Genomic DNA, 16,404 nt, shown 5'->3' with positions numbered 1-16,404 from the left:
AGTTCTCCAATTTTACATGCTTTTTCTTCATTCCCTTGATCCAATCTTTGCCTCCTAAACCTTAAATCACTTAACAAACATATCAAGGCATCTAATAGAGTCAAGGTGAATTAAATTTATCTATTTTGAGTCCTAAAAAGCATGTTTTCACTCTTAAGCACAATTAAAGGAGAATATACAAAACCATGCTATTTTATTGAATAAATGTGGGTGAAAGGTGATAAAATTCCCTAAAATCAATACAAGATAAACCCTACAAATGGGGTTTGTCAATCAACTTTCGGCAACTCACAAATCTCTCCAATGTTGTAAGACATACTTCCATCAGCCTTTGTGATAAGCGACCCTCCATGGTGAAATATGATGGTAATCAACGGATTACCCATCTGCAATTTTAAAAAAATTCATTGATCAGAGTCATTTTCCTGAAACACATTAACAATTTGGAAATTCAACAATTAACTGCAGTAAACCCTAACACATAAAGAACAAGTTTCCATATCAACAAAACACAAGAAACACTCCCAGTCTAAAATTTTGTTGGCCAAACCATTAAAAAAACTAGTTCTGATCAAACCTTAGCACAGAGTACAAAACAGAGGTGTCATACCCACAGATTACAATCGAAAAAAATAGACTGAACTTTTGTGAATATTAAATTAATAATATAAAAAAAATAGAGAAACCACATATTTTCTTTCATTTTTTGTTTACCTGTTTTAGAGAAACCAACCTTCACAACTCTGCGTATGAGGGAGATGACAAAAGCGATGCTCCAGAGCCTAAGTTTTTGACTGAAATCGGTGCAGTTAATGCAATCGCACAGAAGCCATTGGTGAGTGTATCGGAGAAGAAGAAACCTCAGTTTGTGTTGTGTTTTGAGAGGGGGGAGATAATACGTTAGTATAACGTTGAGGGAGGGAGGTTTTCAGCGTGAAACGACATCGTTTCATGTTATTTTGGCGCCACAGCCAATACGACGTCGTTTTTGTAATGCCCACGTGTCACGAAGAATACCAACTCAGCTTTCCGGTAGCGCCAGATTGACAGAATGTGCTGAAAGGACAAGTCTGAGTTCCGGAGTGCAACTTCAAGGATGAATATGGGTAACTTTTAAGTTCAGAAACTACTATGAGACTCGAGTACAACTTCAGGGACCACATTGAAGCTTATCTCATTTGAGTCAAATAGTTATTTATGAGAACTCGAAGTGAAATTCACGAAAAATGTAGCGAACTTCATAATTTATATGAAGTTTACCGGGAGTGAGGCAAACTCTATTTTCGCCAGGGATACGACGAACTTGGCTAAAATTAAAAAAAAAACGTATCTTTGTATTGAAAGTTCAAATAATTTCTTTTTGAAAATAATGTTTTTTATTTATTTCAGAAAAATATTCTAAGATTATATACCATAATTAATTTGAAAAAAATAAAAACTACAAAATTATTTAAATAAGATTTTTGTGTGAATTTTGTAATATTCATGTATTTAGTTGATTAAAAAAAATAGCGTACCAAATATCATTTAAACAGTATTATTTTAAATAAGAATTTATTTTTGTAGAATTTATTTAAGAGACAAAAAAAATTGTAAATTTTAATTTTTTAAAAGACTAAAATACTCCTATAATTAATTTATAAAAGAGGAAAATAACATTTAAAAATTAATTTAAAAAGAATTAAAAAGACTAAAATGTCATTTGACATTAATTTAAAAAGACAAAACTACTATTATAGTATTAATTAAGATTTTTTGATTTTGAAAATATTAAATTACTTTATGGATTAACTTTTTTTTTTTTGTCAATGTCATGGGCTAGGCCCTGCCTAACCCACAATACAACATGTTTCAAGCTTCCACTTCAAACTCCTGCCTCCGAGACTGCTGCAATTCTGTCATCTTCAAAGGGTCAATGCTAAGGATTAGTTTTTTTTTTTCTGATTAGGTGAATTGGACAACCCAATCTTAAATATCTCAAATGTATTGAATAATTTCCAATTCTAAATATAAATACACATATTTACACACTCCTCGTATATTTATCAATTTTTTTCTCGGATACAGTAAGTAGGAATTGAATCCTAAATTTTTGAGATAGGAAGGGAGCAGAATGCGGTGTGTACTAAAGTTGATTGGCAAGGATTAGCTTTTAAAACACTAAAGTAATTCATGGACCTTTATATGCACAATATATTATCCAACTAATGATTTTTGCATGCACCCACCTAACAGCCCACACACGACCAATTGTTGGAAAGCTCGCACAACACAACTATCAGCCCGTTAGCTCAGCGCAAAGCCGCAAACAAGCCTTCACCGAACGCCTCTGCAACACCTCTGTAGGCTGTAGCGTCTAACAGCATTTCTCAGCGCGCCAAGTACATTTGCACGTGTCTCGGAAACGCTTTTCTTCTTCTTTCAAAGAGCGAAGATGGCTTCACAGAACCCATGTAAGTTTATTAATTTAATTGAGACCGCTTTATGTCATTATATTTTGTTACTCTCAGATTTGGTAAACTGAATTAATCTCAATCAATTAATCCATCAGGTTCTGATAAGCAGAGAGTCATAATTCCCAACAAGCATGGTCAAAAGCTTGTTGGCATATTACACGAATGTGGAACTACCAACATTATAATCTTGTGTCACGGTTTTCGATGCTGCAAAGTTTGTTTTATTTTCGAATTTTAATTTTAATGCGCTAGTATTCGACAAAAAGACTTGTTTTCATTTAATTTTATTTCGGTTTCAGGATAGTAGTCTGATATTGAACCTTGCTGTGGCATTGGAAAATGCCAGAATCTCTTGTTTCCGCTTTGACTTTTCTGGAAATGGGTAATATTTATAGTGAATCTTGATGGTGACATTGTATTATAGTATCAATATTATGCATAAACCCTAAAACTAAGAGAGAAAATTAGAAAATTATTGGGGTGAAATCTTCTTTATGCTGGCTGTTCATTTGGAAGGATTTTTCTTTTTTTTTTTCAGAGTGATTTTGTGTATGGTGGCATTTCACAAGCATTAGTTATAGCTATAGGATGATTCTGCTGTGTACTACGAGCATATGTTTTGAATAACTAATTGGTGACTGAAGGATGGAAATGATTGTATGATTGCTTTTGTTGCAGATGTTGTGTTTGTTTATTTGTCAAACATGTTGGCATAACCAATATTTGTTCTAATTAATAAACTCAAATAATGTTGAAAATCCTTTTTCTGGAACCAGTTGTTATAATATACTTGAACTACACTTGGACCATCTTCAATAACCCAACTTCCCTAAAATTTCAACACGGTTTTAGATAATGATTTCCTTAGTAACTGGATTTTGCAATTTTTTTTCCACCTTAGAGTTCCCAAAATATGAAACTAACATGTTTGGTGTAAATTGGGAGGTATATTTTTTCATTCAGTCTTTGATCATTGGCTTTGGTCCACTCTTTGTTGTGTCTTAACTTCATTTGTTGCATTGCCTTTCTAGAGAAAGTGAAGGTTCGTTTCAGTTTGGTAATTATGGGGCTGAGGTTGATGATTTACATGATGTAATTCAACATTTCCGTGAATCAAACCGTGTAATCAGTGCAATTATTGGGCACAGTAAAGGTATGCCACTTGTTCTTATTATTTGTGATTGTTTCTAACAGAAGATAATGTTAACCAAGATAGGTTTAGATATATGATTTTGGATATACGTATGTATGTGTTGATTCATATAATAAGTTGATGATCATGTTTCATTTAATTGATGAGATGTGATAAGAGAATTAACCTTGTCCAAAATAATTTCACGTCAACATGCTTTGGATGTCAAAGATAGAGCTTTGAGTGATGTGTAACTTTGTCTTGAAATGAGAGAATTTCAACCTTTTTCTCTTGTTTACATGGCAAAATCCTACTGAAATTGAATTTGGTGTCTCACATTTTAACATTGTTTTTAACTGGTGTTATTCAAGCATACATTCTATTGAATCTCTCTTACATTTGTTAAACCAAGTGTTTGATAGGAATAGGTGGGGTTGACGAAAAGGAAAAAGAAAAAATTAGAAACCATTTGGTTGGTAATTTATTCTTCATTTGCAGTAGGTGAAACCTAAATTATTAGTGTAGTTTCTCACTTTATCAGCAATGATTATTCTCAGATTTCTTATAGGTATTGAACTATTAGCAACTGTTTCTGTATCTTGATGCGCAGGAGGTGACGTGGTGCTTCTCTATGCATCAAAATATCATGGCATTAAAACAGTTATTAACCTCTCTGGACGCTACAATCTGAAGAACGGCATTGAAGAACGCCTTGGAAAAGATTATTTGGAAAGAATTAAGAAGGACAGCTTCATTGATGTCAAGAAGAAAAGGTCAGGTAACCTGTCATTACTCTTGCATATTTTTTAATGCATCTTAGTGCGGCCAAAGTTTAAAATTGCAGTTGTAGTTGGGTTGCAGTTTTCTCGAACAATATGAATTTAGCAACCAAAAACAGTGGTTTCTTTAGCTTTCTCTGTGTTGAATTGGATATTTCTGTGCCATAAACACGAAGTTCTTGCCAAAATTGTACTTACTTCACCACATTTCATTATTTAAATATATGATAAGTCATAACAAACAGGCCCTTGAGAATGAAAAAGGGAAAGAAAAATCCAGCCAACAATCCTCAGCAATTAGTAATCATGTTCAATTCTTGAAACTTGGGAGTTAAAAAGTTAGAACAATTGGTAGATTTCAAACAGGCATATGCATGCCATTCTTTTAGTCTGTCTCTGTCACACAGACACTAGTTATATATGATCAATTTGGTACATATATTATTTCAGCAAGTGTTGAGTTCCGTGTAACTGAGGAAAGCTTGATGGAGCGCATCAGTACAAACATGCATGAAGCATGCCTTCGGATTGACAAAGAATGCAGGTCAGCGATCATATCTTTGATATTTTCTGCAGAGTGTGTCATTTAAGATAATTTCTAAGACAGAAGCAGCAGAAAGCCTGATCTCTCTTTCTTTCATAGCCATTAACTCCAATTTCTTAAGAAATTTTATTTTATGAAGGCCTGTGACAAATCTGGTGTATTTGAAGTTAACTATAAGAATAGCACAAAATACACACATGTATTAATGTTTGAGTCTGACTTACCCCTAATAGTAAGGCAAACCATTTTAGTATGCATATTTATATATGGTATTAAATTTGGGGAATATACATTATTTGATAAATAGAGTGAAAGTATGCACACAACAAATTGTTAGATATAGAACTATCCATGTGTCTCTACCTACCTAACAGCTTACGTTTTTAGAAAGATGGTTTATGATATGGTATTGGAACTTGTCCAATCCTTATTTCCCCCATTTATCTAAATAAAGACAGAATTAAATATTGTTTATGCTTGAAACCCATAAAGAGGCTATTGCATGACGGAAATGTTAGATATATAACCATTCATCTGCCTCTATGATTTTTCCTAACAGCTTAAGCTTTTAGGAGAGATGGTTCATGGCACAAATCTTGATATAAATGGTGCAATTACCATGATCCATAGATGTGCATGTTAATTTCAAACAAAATCACATTCATACATGACAGGGTGCTTACAATTCACGGTACCTCTGATGAAATTATCCCTGTGGAAGATGCACATGAGTTTGCAAAGATCATACCAAACCACAAGTTATATATTGTTGAAGGTGCTGATCACGGATACACAAATCATCAAGATGAGTTAGCCTCTCTTGTTGTGAATTTCATAAAGGAAATATTACAGCAGGACAATTGTACTACCAGCTAGGTTTTGTCCTCTGCCTAGCATATGAACTTTCCCTTATTGCATGACATAAGTTTTCCTAATTGTATAATCATAGTCATTACACTCAGATTGGATCACTTGTTCAACCATAGGTCAGGCACTGATTTGATCAATTCTCTGACTTCCACTCGGAATTTGTCAGTTGGGTTTAGATTTCAATAACTATGGATGTCATTGTGATAGATGTGTTTAGATCAATTGAATCCAATATGAAACTATGACAAATTTTCACCTCTACAGATCCATGCCCAAGCCTGACTATGATCTTTAATATTCTACAACTTGTTTGTGTAGAATCTTGTACATCTTGTGTGTTGATGAAAGAAAATAAGAGCTAATAATATTGGCAGATATTATTTTGCTCTTATGTAAAAAGTTTCATTTGAGAGTACTCATCCTGTTTAATGTAAGCAAACAAAATGACATGTTGATGAATAAGGACTTGCCTCTCTATCATGGAATTTCTTGGATGGAAAAATTCAAAATTTACATAAAATCTAATAAATAGTTTTAGAAATACAATAGAGTATAAGTGAGATATTAGTTTGTGATAGGATGCGTTGGTTTTGTGCTATGACTTGCTCACTTTATTTTGAAAAAGGAAAAAAGAACTGAGAGAAGTTAATTAAAATTTGAGGAAATTATATGTTGTGAAAAGGATAAGAGTGAAAAGTGAAATGTGACAAGAATACATGAGAAAGAACTAGGAAGACAATCAACTGACGCTCTAAATAGCTACTTACCCTTTCTTTTTTGTTAAACACTTTTTCTATTAAGCATTTTAAGTAGTATTCTTAAGACACTTGTCCAGAGCTCTAGTTAACAAAATCCAGAATTTTTTTTAAAATTCAATTGCACAATCATGTAAGGTAATCTGATTAAGTTTACTGGCTTTCATTATAGTTATATAAAATTTAAGAATCTACAACTCCAATATAGAAGCGTGATAAATTTTTACTGAAGTTCAATTCAAATTTAGGTTGAAATTCAATTGTACTTAATGAGATAAAGTTCTCACGGTAATATGTATGCATTGAGAAATACAATTGATGAGGTAAAAAGGGACCTTAATAGGTTGCCTTATATTCAAGTCTCCCAAGTATTTAGGGTTAAAAAACTGCACTCAAATTTGGTTTCTTCTATATTCAACAAAATCACACATGCCTGCACACTATCAACAAGTCCTTATTAAAGTTGCAATGGGACCAACACAAAGATAGGGATGTAATTTGAGTATGTAAAGTAATAAACTTTCAGCTTAAATAAGAAAAAAATTAGGTATATGAACCAAAATTTAGTTAGGCTCATATTAATGGAAAATAGAAGTTTGAAAGAAAATAAAGTTACAACAATTAGAGTTTTAAGTTTTAAATTATAGTTGCAATTAATATTTTGAAAACTAAACCGATTACTGAACTGATAAAATTAAAAGTTTAATCAGGTATGTGTACATGCAGATATTTTATTTTTTGCACGGTAGATTACGGTTATTGTTTTGTGAATATATTTTATTTATTTTTTGGTGTTTGCAAATTTAGTTTGGGCCTATTGCAGTTATTATGATTCGTTGCAAGTTTACAACCTTAATACGTATTGCCTTGTCCCAACACAGATGTGCATGTACTACTATCAAATTATGTGAATCGACGTTGCTTTAAGTTGCAATAATTAAAACCTAATGTAGTTTTTATAGTGATGGGTAATTTTAATATTGTGGTTGTAATTACAATTAACCTCGGTTTAAAACATTGACGAGAATATAACATAGTCAAAGAAAATGAAATCATGATGTACATACAGAAGATCTAAGCCATTAGCTTGAATAAAAATTAAAATCACATTATTAGAATTTAGAAACCACTTGAAACATACAGTTTCAATGAACATTTATCTTTTATAATTATTGTTGATACCTGGCTCAAAGGAAAATTAAACTCAAAATAAGTAAAGTCTAATTAACATATAAGCATTGACGGATCCAAAAAATTTTATAAGTGGGAACAAAAATATATATACTAAGATAAATTTTGTTATACATTATTAATTATATAAAGTTATAAAAATCAAAAAGAGTTAATGAACACTTTCATTCTTAAAATATTATTCATTATATATATATAAAAAAAATTTTCTAAAACTTGAACTTAAAACATTTTAATTAAATTATAGATAATTTATTATCCTAACTAATTTTTTTATACATATTTAACAATAAAAGACAGGATCATTTAGCACATTAGTGTCTAATAGTAAACTAATATTTATAATTTGAAACTAGAATTATATATAAATACTAAAAAATTAAATCTGTATATGAAAAGTATATTTATATAAAATTAATCAATTCATTTTAAAATTTTATATGCAACATAGGTACATATAAATATAATAGAATAAAAGTAAAAATAACAAGTAATAAGGATGAATACATTGAGAATAAAATAAAATATATAAAATCATGAAGAGAATAAAACATTAGATAAATATCTAAACTATAATTATTTGAATTAAAATTTGCAATTGAAAATATTAAAAAGAGAAACAATGAAATTGGAAAATACATATGTAGAGTCATGGAGAGCTATATAAAAAAATGGAGAATTTGAAATTTACCTTTTAATGAAAAGAGGATGACCACTAGATAAGAAATAAAAAAAAGATTGAAAATATAAAAATAAGAGGAGGGTTTAATGGAATAAAAGAGTAACAACACAAGAACTAAATTTAATTAGGTTAAATAATAGTCAAAATGATAGAAAAATAAAAAAGTGAATTTAAAACTTTGACTAATTGAATTTAATTTATTTGTAGTGGGATCATTTAAAATTTAAAGTAGGGTCACATTATATGTATAACTATTTAAAAAAAAAATTGAAAACACAGTGGGGACAAGTGCCCCCTCACTGTTGTGCCTAGGTCCGTGCCTGCATGCAAGAGCTTCACCTACCCGACCTTGTGGAGATCGGGCTTGCTGACGCTAACATCAGCCTTACTTGCCTGAATTAGTAACTAACTCCTACAATCCTTTCTATTCATCTAGAAGGGGATCTCAACAAATTCTCTACTAAAAAGGAGTAACCAACCCACTACTAAATGTGGTACTACCCAAAAGGTGGTTATTGATTCTACATCTTCAGTTATAAATACCCTAACACCCTCAGATATACTTCGAACCCAATTTTCTAAAATCCTTACTAACTTAAGTATCGGAGTCCCTTGCAAGTACCACTCCTACCTCCTCACGAAAAAATTGGACGGCGGCACCTTAATACTACTAGACATCGGACATTGCCCCAAAAGGAGTTTAGACCTTACGTTCAGACCCAAAGCAACCTAGTTTTCGGCAACCCTCGAAACATTGGCGCAGTTGTCGAAAATCTAGAAGTCTATATGCAATCATGACGGATGATCGTCCTAAAGATAGACATACGACATCCGAATTCGAGACAGAACATCACAACGACAATCGTGCAATAGTAATGCCCTTACGACAAGATAGAGTAGACGGTTCTAATGAGGAGGGGACTTCGCAAAATCCCCAATCTAGAAGGATAAACCCAAAAATACACCTACATGAAGACATGGTAAACCAAAATTTGGTAGAACTTATGAGATTGGTACATGACACCATGAGCGACTGGAACAACTCGAGTAGGAACTAGAGTGACAACGAGAGTTTGAAAGAGACCTGGAAAGAGAACTGCGAACACGAAAGAAATTAGAAGAAAAACTTTTGATAAATTCTTATACCATTTAATGTTTAGAAAGAAGTCTAAAGAAGAGAGCCCACTGTACCCAAAAAAGTAAAAAAAAAATCCATAGTATAAGGTTACAATAACAACTTCTGCATTAATCACTTTAGATTTTAGTTTGAAGATGACAAATCATTTACTGGAGGAGCAAAAACATAATCAGACTTGTGTTTGATCTTTAATTCTTCTCTGCACATATTTATTCTTTTAACTCAACTTGCTAAATGTATTGCTGTTGTTTATGTTCTTTATTAATGAGATTTTACACATTGAGAATCAATTTACATGCTATATATAGTTTGACATTAGATTCATCAACCTTTAACGAATTTAGTGAATTTACCATGTTATTAACGAATCATCAAGTTTAAATTAGTGAATTTACCGGCTCATCAATTCACCTTTAGTTAGTAGATAGTGTCAACTACTTTTTTTTTCTGTTTATTTTGTATATTGTTATGCAATTAATTATTGAATTAATTAGTTGGTGAAAAATAGTAAACTGTAATGGCTAATAACGTGTAATATTGTGATAGTATATGATTAAACTACAAGAGAGGAAATCCAAAGAGTGCTGTTTGAACTATAAGCAGAATTGACGGTCGAGAAATTAAAAGAAAGACAGTAAAGGATGAAGTAACAGTCGAGAAGATAAAAAGGCCAGGCAGACAGTGAAGGATGAAGTAGCAGCCGAAAAGATAAAGATACAGGCAATGAAAAGTGCTCTGAGATGTCTAATTCAAAGACAAGGTGGAAAGCTATCACAAGACATCGCTGCATAGATGAATTCCTTGGAGGAACAGCATGAAAAACAGATCTTAGGATTAGATATTTTTTTTTAAATATACACTTTTTTAAAGTTGACAATACAACCCTTAGTAATTGATACACTTTATTGATATTTATATAAATATATGAATTTACTTCTTGGTTTTTTTAATGCCGTTTCGCCATCAATTTATTTTTTTAGAGACAAAATAATTAAGATGAGTAATATTATGAAAAATCCCAAAAAAAAAAACAAAAATATTACCTAGTACATTTGAATTAAAAAAAAAACGTCGATTTGCAGTACAAAATACAATATTTTTGCGGCAGTTTAACTAGAAAAATAGTGACAGTTACAAAACGGCCAAAAATAAATTTATCTGCGTTATCAGATAGCAGTGGTTTCTAATTGTTACCAAATAAATTTGAAAAAAATAACGAACCTTAAATAGCAGCAGTTCATGACGACAAATAAATATTGTCGAATTCAAGGTTGGTGATATAGCAATGGTTTTAAACTGCAGTTAAATTAACTAACAGTATATATTAATTTTGCAGCGATTATATCAACGATTCGTAAAAATATCGCAAAATCAAATGATCACGCCTTAAACTGCAACAGTTATAAAACTGCTGATATGTCGTTTTGCGACGGTTTAAATTATTGCAATTCCCCAAAAAAATTGTATCTAGTTTTTGGTTCCTTTACAAAAAGAATTTATATTAGACCTCACATTCAAATCTAAAGTAATTTAGTTTTAGGTAATGTTCGAAATAATTATATTTGTCCAACTCATAACTTTGTGAAGAGGTGTTAGAAATATATAATAAATTTGAGATATATAATAAAGTTGTTATTATTTTAAATTTAAGTTATTTTGTTTGGTAAGGTTTTGATTTAGGTATTAGTATTTTTGACGCAGCATATTGTTTGGCTCACTAATCGTGGTGAGATTAATAACTTGATTATAGTGAAAATTGCCAAGAATTTATCTTAGTGGTAAGGATATTAAACTAATCTCTTACTCTTTAAAAAAACTTAAAAGAAAATAAACATAAAACTTATTATAAATATGTTTTAACTCGATTCAAATTGTGAAATCAAAAGGATACATATATACGTTTATTTATATTAGTGAAAAAAAAAGCTTTGGTGAACTAAAAAAAGTATATTACATTAACAAAACTATACACAAATTCAATTAACAATACAAACACAATCATAAAAATATGTTTCTTAATGGCAAACGCCAAAATTAACACCATATATGAGGCCTTTTATGAAAAATTGAAAAATCGCAGTCTCTTCCAATGGTTGCTATTCCAAGCATGGAGATATGTTTGGCAAGAGTTTTGACCCTACTATCAATGAATCTATTGATTTTAATGGTTTTAGTGGAGAAACTTTAGTGTCCTTCTAATAATCTCTATCAGTTCTATCATTATTTTACTTGAGCACAACTTTATAAATTGTCTTGTTGAAGATTTCTTATTTTCTGATCATCTATGACGTAAATTCTTTAAGTGACTTGGTTGATACTACTGTATTTTATTTCATCTTCAATAATATTTTAGACCATTTCTATTTTTGTCAAGATACAATCTTAACCTTTACAAGATGACGTCAAATTTAAAAGAGGATGTTAGAAATATATAATAATTTTATTATTATGTTAAATAATTTAACTTATTTTGTTTAACTGGAATTAGATTTAAATTTTATTATTTTATTATTTAATTAATCTAAACGTAATCACAACAAAATTATGCTTTTGCTTATCGGATCTGAAAGAAAATATTGAAATTTGTCTTTTATTCATAAAAATATTTTTAAATTTAGAAATGATTCAGATTTAGTCAAAAAAAAAAAAAAGTACAGAATATACTGATATATCACAGTAAATTATATCAACTTGGAGATTTAAGAAATTTAAGAGTTAGTTTCTTAATTAGTCAGTTAGATTTTGTTGAGGTTGAAGTTAATTAGCTAATTCTTTGACTTACTTTTAGAGGATCTTGTAGATATATTTTTTTAAGACTAAGTCAAAGAACCAACTTAGCTTCAACAAAATTTAACCAACCAAAAAACCGATTCTTGAATCTTTTAAATCTCTAAATTTGTAACTTGCTGTGATATATTAGTAATTTAGTACCAATATAAAGAGATGTTTTAAAATATTGTAATATTTTGTGTAAATTTAGAAACTAAAGAGACTCAGTTTTTATATGTTAAAATTCTTTGTAATTAAATATTGGATTCGCTTTCAATTTTTAGTCAATATAAAGAATATTTTTTTTAGATTTAAATCAAAAGTTTCTCTGTTATCTATAAGTTGGTATGAGTACTTTATAAATGAAATATTTTCTTTTACAAAAAAAAAACCTATACCAAATAAAAGAGTAATATTAATATTATAACCTATAGTATGTTTTAGTGTCAAAGTTTGCATACTAATACTTTAACCATCAATTTTATATTTGTAAAGTTCGATTAGATATATTAAATTTTATTAGAGATATAATTATTTATGTGTTTTTTTTTAATTTTTTTTTAAGAAAAAAAGTGATTTCATAATATAGCAAAATGCCCTTCTTAAAAGCATGTCGACCCATATAAAATGTAATATGAATCACATTTACGATCCCGTGTACCTTCCACTTGGATCTATTTGGATCTCTTACAAATTCTTTGTCCAAAATTTAGCACACGATCAATATACATATTATTATCATCACAAAGGCCAAGTAGTTGTATTTCCATATCCGTGATTGATAAGATCCCCAGCAAAAAACAATAAAAATAAAAAATAAAAAGACAACGCCACTATCGTATTCGATCTATCCATAAATCTGTTATGTCATATCGTCAGAGATTTGTTTTTTCTTGGTACAAGGAGGGAGATTCTTCACTTGTCACCCTCTTACCATTAGAAGAAGAATTGCCATGGGGACTCAGAAAATTTTGTAACACTATATGGCTCGTAGCTCATGGGAATTGACAACACAAACACTGCAGAATCTTTCGAAAGATATGGTCCTTATTTGAATTATTCAATGCATGTATATTAGAGTTCAGCTTTTTCTATAACAAGGACGTCTTGGTTATCACCTTGTTAAACCCTTCTAACAATAATCACAATTTTTGTTAAATTGATCTTAAATTTTATTAGCAAAAGTCTGACATGTTATCTTTGTTTATTGGTTAATTACTCTTGAAATTCTTATAGATTCGTTCCCTCGATTTTCAATTAGATTTTCTTTGTAATTTAAAAGTTTTCAGTCAAGTTTTTATAATATAAGTAATAATGACTATAGAGTTTTTCTGCTCTGATCTCCATAACTTTATACTTTATAACTTTATTCGTCACATAATTTTTACTCGTACTATCTGACAGACCAAGATTCACATACAACAATACAAGAAGGGTAGTGCACCTAGTCTAGAACGAAAAACCCCCTGTCTCATATCCAAGGGGTCAAACTGAGATTCGTGTATATGTACAAACTACATGCTGCCAGCTGGCACTATCCATTACTTTTTTTTAATACTCCAAATCAATCCTTCAAAATTTTTTAGTAGATATTTTAATTCCTAATAAATTTTATTTATCAAATAAGTTTTTAAATTTTATTTCGTTAGATAAATTAGCTTTTAGATTAAATTATTCATCTATATAAAAATATTGGTATGAAAATTTTAAAATTTGTTAAAAACTACTATATTTTTATTAAAAGACGTCAATGATTAGTTTACAAATTTTTTTACCAAAATTTAGAAGATATATCTAAAAAAATATAAAATTAGAGGCTAATTTAGTGACTAAAATTTGTTAAAAGTTAAATTGTTTGACCAAAAATATTTTAAAAACTGACTTGATATATTTCAGGGGTGGAGCTAGGCTAACTATTTAGGGGGGCGGTATTTAATAATTTACTAGAAATATTTTATATTACTATTTCTATTGATAAAATTAAAAAAATATATAATCTCAATCAAAGTAAGACAATAATATATAAAAATTACCAATTACAGTTTTATATCATGAAAAGGCTATTCGACGTTTTTTTCTATTTTCAAAATCATCTATAATTGAATTTGTGTCGAAAATAGCTGCTAATTCTTTCTCTATATAGATGACCAAATTGTCTGCAAGAAATTCATCAGCCATCTTACTTCGGAGTCTTGTCTTAACAATTTTCATTGCTGAAAAAGCTCTTTCTGTTGTTGCTGTAGACACTGGTAGAGTCAAAACAAGACGTATTAATCTATCAATCATGTGATAAATTCTTGATTTTTCCGTTTCTTGCAACTTGTTGCACAATTCAGAAAGTGTACCAATGCCTTTCAAATGATTTGGTATATCATGCTGATAATGTTGCAACTGAGATTTCAAAATATTTAGCTCATTAGAAGGAAAGTCAAGGGGATAAAACTTCTCTGCTAACTTGCTAATTTCTTCAATATTAAATGATTTGAAATTGTCCTTAGGATCCAAAGCACAACTCAAAGTCAAAAGCTCTATTGTTTGCTCATTAAATCTACTATTCAACTCTTGTATTTGAGAGTCAATTGTTGCCAAGAATACATCTATTCGATAATGATGCTCAACTGTTACACTTGGTTGACGAGATCGACCTCTTCCAAAAACATATTGTGCACTCATATTAGGGACTTCAATTTCATGCTTTTCACAAAAATCTTTAACATTTGCAAGAAAATTGCACCATCCACCATCCCTTAATTGTTGAAGAAGTAACTTTGATGTAGAAACAATATGCATTGCATTAAGAATATCTTGAGATTGTTGTTGCAGTGCTTGGCAAAGAACATTAGTGATTTTCATAATCTCTTTCATCAAGTGCAAAGTGAAAACAAATTCAAATGACAATAATATTTTACTAACACCATAAGCCTCACCTCTTTGTGCATAAGTTGTCCCGTCTTCAATGATATTATTGAGAACAATATTGGTAGCAGTAAACATTTTTACCAAACTGCAAATAGAATTAAAATGAGAGCTCCATCGAGTATCCCCAACTCTTTGTAAAGTGCTTATTTGATTCGCACATTTGCCTGTTTCTAATTCATTTTGAGCAACCAAGTTTGCATTTTCAATTGCTTGAGCTTCTTGTAATTGATCATGTCCTTTTGAGAAGCACTAACAATAGTGACAATAGAGTTTAATTGAGTAAAAAATTCATGAATTTGAAGTACCTCTCTTGAAGCTGCCACCAATGCTAATTGTAACCTATGAGCAAAACAATGTACATAGTATGCTTGTAGAGAATCTTTAAGAAACAAAGCTTGCAAACCATTCCACTCACCCCGCATGTTGCTAGCACCATCATACCCTTGACCCCTAATATTTTCAACTTGGAGATTATAATGAGAAAGGACAGAAATCAATTCTTTCTTTAAAGTTGTTGCACAAGTATCAGTGACATGCACAAGATCAAAGAATCTCTCTTTAACAAAACTATCTAGAGTAACAAATCTCAAAATAATGGCCATTTGCTCCTTTTTAGATTCATCTCTAGTTTCATCAACAATAATACAAAATTTAGCATCTCCAATCTCTTCTCTAATTCAATTTCTCACCTTAATAGCAAGAATATGTAGAATTTCTTTTTGGACATCATTTGAAATATATTTAGCATTTTTTGGAGCATTTTCCAAAACATTCTTTTTCACTCTTTCATTGTAAGATCCCAAAAATTTCAACATTTCCAAAAAGTTACCTCTGTTGCTTGAACTTTGTCTTTCATCATGTCCTCTGTATGCACAACCTTGAAATGTCAACCATCTAATGCAATCTATAGATGCTCCTAGTCGAATTCAATTCTTTTCAATCTCTTATGATGTTTGCTTATGAAGAAGTCTGTCGATATGTTGTGATTGTTTCATCAAATCATCACATGATTTCAGCGCCTTATGATGGAATGAGTTAGGACCTTTGCCAATGTGATTCAAAAGAGCACATTCTTTTTCACTATTTACTTTCTTCCAATTCCTGAAACCATTCTCAATAAAAGCATTTGAACCCGTATTGATTGAAGGTTCCTTAGCAAAAAGAAAGCA

The 16,404-nt window shown here is 30.4% G+C and overlaps 2 protein-coding genes across 4 annotated transcripts; one reads left to right on the top strand and one right to left on the bottom strand.

The window, feature by feature from the left end:
• Nucleotides 1-2,138: 2,138 nt before the first annotated feature.
• LOC107478836 (uncharacterized) lies at nucleotides 2,139-6,235 on the top strand. 3 transcript variants are annotated; one of them, XR_002372200.2, is made up of 7 exons: nucleotides 2,139-2,453; nucleotides 2,552-2,670; nucleotides 2,756-2,838; nucleotides 3,488-3,609; nucleotides 4,199-4,361; nucleotides 4,818-4,911; nucleotides 5,586-5,641. XR_002372200.2 is itself a non-coding variant. In XM_016098974.3 (7 exons), the coding sequence occupies exons 1-7, from the start codon at nucleotides 2,435-2,437 to the stop codon at nucleotides 5,481-5,483; spliced, it is 618 nt and encodes a 205-aa protein (XP_015954460.1). In that variant the 5' UTR covers nucleotides 2,139-2,434; the 3' UTR covers nucleotides 5,484-5,602. The 3 variants fall into 3 exon arrangements, 2 of the variants coding, with proteins under 2 accessions (XP_015954460.1, XP_015954459.1); XM_016098974.3 differs by having other exon boundaries at nucleotides 4,199-4,366; nucleotides 5,471-5,602; XM_016098973.3 differs by having other exon boundaries at nucleotides 2,143-2,453; nucleotides 4,199-4,366; nucleotides 5,586-6,235.
• An 8,130-nt stretch (nucleotides 6,236-14,365) lies between these two features.
• Nucleotides 14,366-15,837, bottom strand: LOC107478966 (uncharacterized). Its single transcript, XM_016099122.1, has 2 exons — nucleotides 15,541-15,837; nucleotides 14,366-15,484 (listed from the first exon to the last, which is right to left on the bottom strand). The coding sequence occupies exons 1-2, from the start codon at nucleotides 15,835-15,837 to the stop codon at nucleotides 14,366-14,368; spliced, it is 1,416 nt and encodes a 471-aa protein (XP_015954608.1).
• Nucleotides 15,838-16,404: the final 567 nt, after the last annotated feature.

The sequence above is a fragment of the Arachis duranensis genome, chromosome 3 (assembly GCF_000817695.3).
Source record: "Arachis duranensis cultivar V14167 chromosome 3, aradu.V14167.gnm2.J7QH, whole genome shotgun sequence".
Lineage (NCBI taxonomy): Eukaryota > Viridiplantae > Streptophyta > Magnoliopsida > Fabales > Fabaceae > Arachis > Arachis duranensis.
This window is presented reverse-complemented; position numbering and strand designations above follow the sequence as displayed.

Coding starts and splice junctions, on each gene's coding strand:
- LOC107478836 (XM_016098973.3), top strand. Junction 2,839..3,487: donor TTTGACTTTTCTGGAAATGG/GTAATATTTATA, acceptor TTGCCTTTCTAG/AGAAAGTGAAGGTTCGTTTC. Junction 4,367..4,817: donor TGTCAAGAAGAAAAGGTCAG/GTAACCTGTCAT, acceptor ATATTATTTCAG/CAAGTGTTGAGTTCCGTGTA.
- LOC107478966 (XM_016099122.1), bottom strand. CDS start 15,837: ATGGCCATTATTTTGAGATTTGTTACTCTAGATAGTTTTGTTAAAGAG. Junction 15,485..15,540: donor TGGTGGCAGCTTCAAGAGAG/GTACTTCAAATT, acceptor CACTATTGTTAG/TGCTTCTCAAAAGGACATGA.